Source organism: Panulirus ornatus, chromosome 3 (genome assembly GCF_036320965.1).
Source record: "Panulirus ornatus isolate Po-2019 chromosome 3, ASM3632096v1, whole genome shotgun sequence".
Classification (NCBI taxonomy): domain Eukaryota; kingdom Metazoa; phylum Arthropoda; class Malacostraca; order Decapoda; family Palinuridae; genus Panulirus; species Panulirus ornatus.
Window position 1 is genome coordinate 74,367,548 of NC_092226.1, and position 4,329 is coordinate 74,371,876.

Sequence of the window (4,329 nt, forward strand, 5' to 3'; positions counted from 1 at the left end):
TTACCCATTCCATGTTCCTCAGTTCAGCATTTCCATGTTCCTCAATTAGGGTGAGGTTGTCGTTTGGTATACGCACGTTCGTCTTGACACAGCATCCTTGAGTGTGACTTGAAGTACAGTCGAAAGCTTTGAGCGTCTGTCTACGCTTTTTCAGCAAGTTCCCTTATATCATCGCTTCACGTCTATCTGTAAATTACTAGTGTGTGTACATATATATATATATATATATATATATATATATATATATATATATATATATATATATATATATATATATATATATATATATATATATATATATATATATATATATTTATATATAATTAGAATTACGTCGGGCGAGGCCCCCTTAATAAACGTCATAACATATATTACCCATAATTACATAAATGTCACTCTCCTCATAACGACATAAGCCACCTCAGAATTAGTGGAACACTTGGCCTCTAGTTTGTCATTATATATAAGGGAGTGGGAAAGTGTCAGCACAAGTAACCAGGCTACCTGCAGTGGTGTGCAGACAGCCACCACTCCGCCACCAGCGACACAACGGCTCCGTCCTCCTCTTCCTCGTCGTCGTCTTCGTCGTCGTCCTGAGCCAAGCCCCTCCAGCTCCCCCAGCCAGAGCCTTGTGCTGCCCGCCCGGCTGGCTGTCGCAGGTTCTCCCTCCGTGGTGCTTCTAGTGTAGCAGCAGCAGCAGCTCTTCAGGATGAGGACCCACGTCTTGGTGCTCCTTGCTCTCGCCTTGGTGGCCGTGATAAATGTAAGAAATTATTTTGATATATTAATTAATGCACCGAAATCATAGCTCCCTATCCACATCCAGGTCCTGTAGAGCTTTCCATGGTTTACCCCAGACGCTTCGCATGCCCATTGACGGCACCTCGATCCCAGTATACCATATCGTTCCTACTCACTCTATCCCATGCAAGCCTTTCACCCTCTTGCATGTTCAAGCCCTGATTGCTCAAAATCTTTTTCATTCCATTCTTCCACCTACAATATGTCCTCCCCGTTCTCCTTGTTTCCAATGCTTCTGACACATATATCCTATCTGTCAATCTTTCCTCACTCATTCTCTCCATATGTCCAAACCATTTCAGCACGCCCTCTTGTGCTCTCTAAACTACAGTCTTTTTATCATTCACACATCTCTCTCACTCTTCCATTACTCACTTGATCAAATTACCTCACACCACATATTGTTCTCAACCACTTCATTTCCAAGACTTCCGCCCTCCTCCATACCTTCACTCCCTCCCTCACCCTACGACTCACTTCCAATTCACTTCATCCAATTTTTTTTTTCTCTCAGATTCACATCCCAGCAATGCAGCCGTCACGTGCAAGAGTTGCATGTGGTATGTGAACTTTGGGAGTTGGAGAGATTAGAAAGGAGTTCTTCACAGAATGAGAAATTTTCTTTCACTGACTTTCATAATTTCTTTCTACAGTCTCTCTGTGATCTTAGAACACCTGCACGTCCTTCTGCTTCAGCCAAAGTCTCTACTCTGTTTCGCTGCCACAAGATACCTCAGTAGGATAGAATGTTCTTGTTGCTTGTTTAAATACATTTCTATTTGTGTCTTATGATCCGATGTCTTGTGGATCATCAACTACGTTTGTGTGGTCCATTTACGTATGATCAAATCTTTTCTTGCTAAAGTTATTTTGTCTGGTGTTTTGCCACGCTTCCTCCTCACCTCAAAGAGGAACTTAGCTCACCTCAAGGAGGAACTTCCTTGGCTCACCTCAAGGAGGAACTTCCTTGGTATGGATGGTGGAGGCTTAGTGGACCCAGGGATGCTGGATGTAGTTTCAGGCGTCAAAAAATCAGGAATGTGGGCTTGGCAGTGAAAGTTTCTAGAGCGTATCTACTGAATAGTTCTGCAGTGAAGCGGTGCTCGTTAGGAGAACAGGTAGTTATGAAGTAATGATTAGCAGTGAACCCAACAGACCATAACTCGGAACTAATCCGGTTAACTGTGCGAGCAGGTCATGTGTGAATTTAATGGTTTAGGTAAGAGAAGCGAGCTAGGGAACACGTCTGGCCGGTAGCAGAATGAGAAACACGACTATGTAGTCAAATAATACAAGCTTCTGGGTGGTATCTCTATGATACTGAAAAGTTTTATGTACTGACTTATATCTTTATATCCTTCTGGTCTCGTGCTGGCTCTCTGAAAGCATCGTGGATTCTGATTCGATGACCTTTGATTCCTCCATATGCAGGGTGGAGAGGTGGCTCCGAAGGGTCGGAGGGCGTGTGAGGAGGCTGGTGGCACCTGCGTCGACGACTCCCGCTGCAAGAACGTCCTGACGAAGGTGACGCCCTGCACGGCCGACCATGTCTGCTGCTTGGATACTCACAGAGGTAATATAATCTCGTACACTTGATTCAAGATATAAGAAACAAAAGGATCTTCAGTCTGTGATGAATTAGTATGTTTTACATTAAGACTATACTGTATCCATAGGTTACAAGATCCTACTTTAAATCTAGTTACACATCCGTGTTGGATCCTTGATTCATGTGATCAAAGTCTTCCACTTTACCCAGTTGGTTTTTCCAGGTTATATGTCACAACTAAGACCAGTTACAACTCCCCTTTTGTTCCAATCTCTTACCTGTGCTCCAGCAGCTACAGTTGCTTATCTTCCCTCTTCTCCAGCAGCTACAGTTGCTTATCTTCCCTCTTCTCCAACAGCTTCAGCTACTTATCCACTGGTGAGAGGTTCCTCGCCTTTCTACCTCATGTCCTGCTTTCCCTACATCTAAAAAGAAAGCACAATCTAATTCATATTCCAAAACACATACCAGTACATCGTCACTACATAAACACAGATGGCATCTTTAGATTTCTGTATATGTTTTTGTGATATGAATTCTCTTATAAAATCTTACACATTCACACATGAGAATCAAATTAATCAAAACGACTCACGATAGATAAATAAATAAATATATATATATATATATATATATATATATATATATATATATATATATATATATATATATATATATATATATATATATATATTATCATGAAGATTCTTCTGACAATATCCTATTGAGTTTCACTTGTATATTACTGCTAAACAGGGAAAGAAAGATTTTCAAAGCCCAAGGACCTAACGAAGAAACAAGCTGGAGGAAAGAGACAGGACAAGATGAAGAAGTCTCAGCGGACCTTGGCTGAGGCCAGTGACCACCACACATCAGGGAAGGCAGCCAAGTCCACCGACTCAGCCAAAAATAAAATCAAAAAGAATAAAAAGACTAAGTTTGGTAGGTCTGGCAAGAGGAAGGCTGGAAAACCCAAGAAAAAGAATATTAGAAAAGGTAAGAAGATTATACAGAAGAAGAAGATGACATCTGGCACGAGAGGAACAGAAGGAAAGGTGAAGGAAAGGAAGTCTGGGGAAAGAAGGAAAATAAAATCTGCAGGGAAAAGGAAGGTTAAATCTGGCGAGAGAAAGAAAACGAAATCAGGGATGAGAAGGAAAACGAAATCTGGAGGGAAAAGGAAACTAAAATCTGGCGAGAGAAAGAAAACGAAATCTGGGATGAAAAGGAAAACGAAATCTGGAGGGAAAAGGAAACTAAAATCTGGCGAGAGAAAGAAAACGAAATCTGGGATGAAAAGGAAAACGAAATCTGGAGGGAAAAGGAAACTAAAATCTGGCGAGAGAAAGAAAACGAAATCTGGGATGAAAAGGAAAACGAAATCTGGAGGGAAAAGGAAACTAAAATCTGGAGAGAGAAAGAAAACGAAATCAGGGATGAGAAGGAAAACGAAATCTGGAGGGAAAAGGAAACTAAAATCTGGCGAGAGAAAGAAAACGAAATCTGGCAAGAGAAGGAAAACGAAATCTGGAGGTGGTAAGAAGGGTCAGTTAAGGAAGAAAACGTCTGGTAAAACTAAAAAGGCGAAAGGTCCTAAGGATAAAAAAGGGAAACCAGGATCTAAAGGAAATAAAAACAAAGACAAATTTTTCTGCAAGACACTAAATACCTGCCAGCGTCTGGGCGGTCAATGTATCAAGAAAGGTACATGCAAGACGAAACTTGTTCCTAAAGGCTGTCTGGGTGTATTCTGCGAATGTTGCACCAAGACGCAGCCAACTCCAGGTAGGTCACTCGTGTACTTTGACCTTTTTTCTTTTTTTCCTCTGGTCTCCCTCGTCTCATGCATGACTCATGGTTATGGTCAGTTAATCTACATCTTCTTTCCTCTGGTCTCCCTCGCCTCATGGTTATGGTCCGTTAATCTATCCTCTTCCATCTTTTCCAGATCCTTGATGAACCTTGGAATTGATCCTTGA

At 41.5% G+C, this 4,329-nt stretch overlaps 1 protein-coding gene across 1 annotated transcript; it reads left to right on the top strand.

The window, feature by feature from the left end:
• The first annotated feature begins 513 nt into the window (after nt 1-513).
• Nucleotides 514-4,329, top strand: LOC139759625 (uncharacterized). The gene is made up of 4 exons (XM_071681985.1): nt 514-763; nt 2,233-2,374; nt 3,107-4,148; nt 4,299-4,329. The coding sequence occupies exons 1-4, from the start codon at nt 710-712 to the stop codon at nt 4,327-4,329; spliced, it is 1,269 nt and encodes a 422-aa protein (XP_071538086.1). The 5' UTR covers nt 514-709.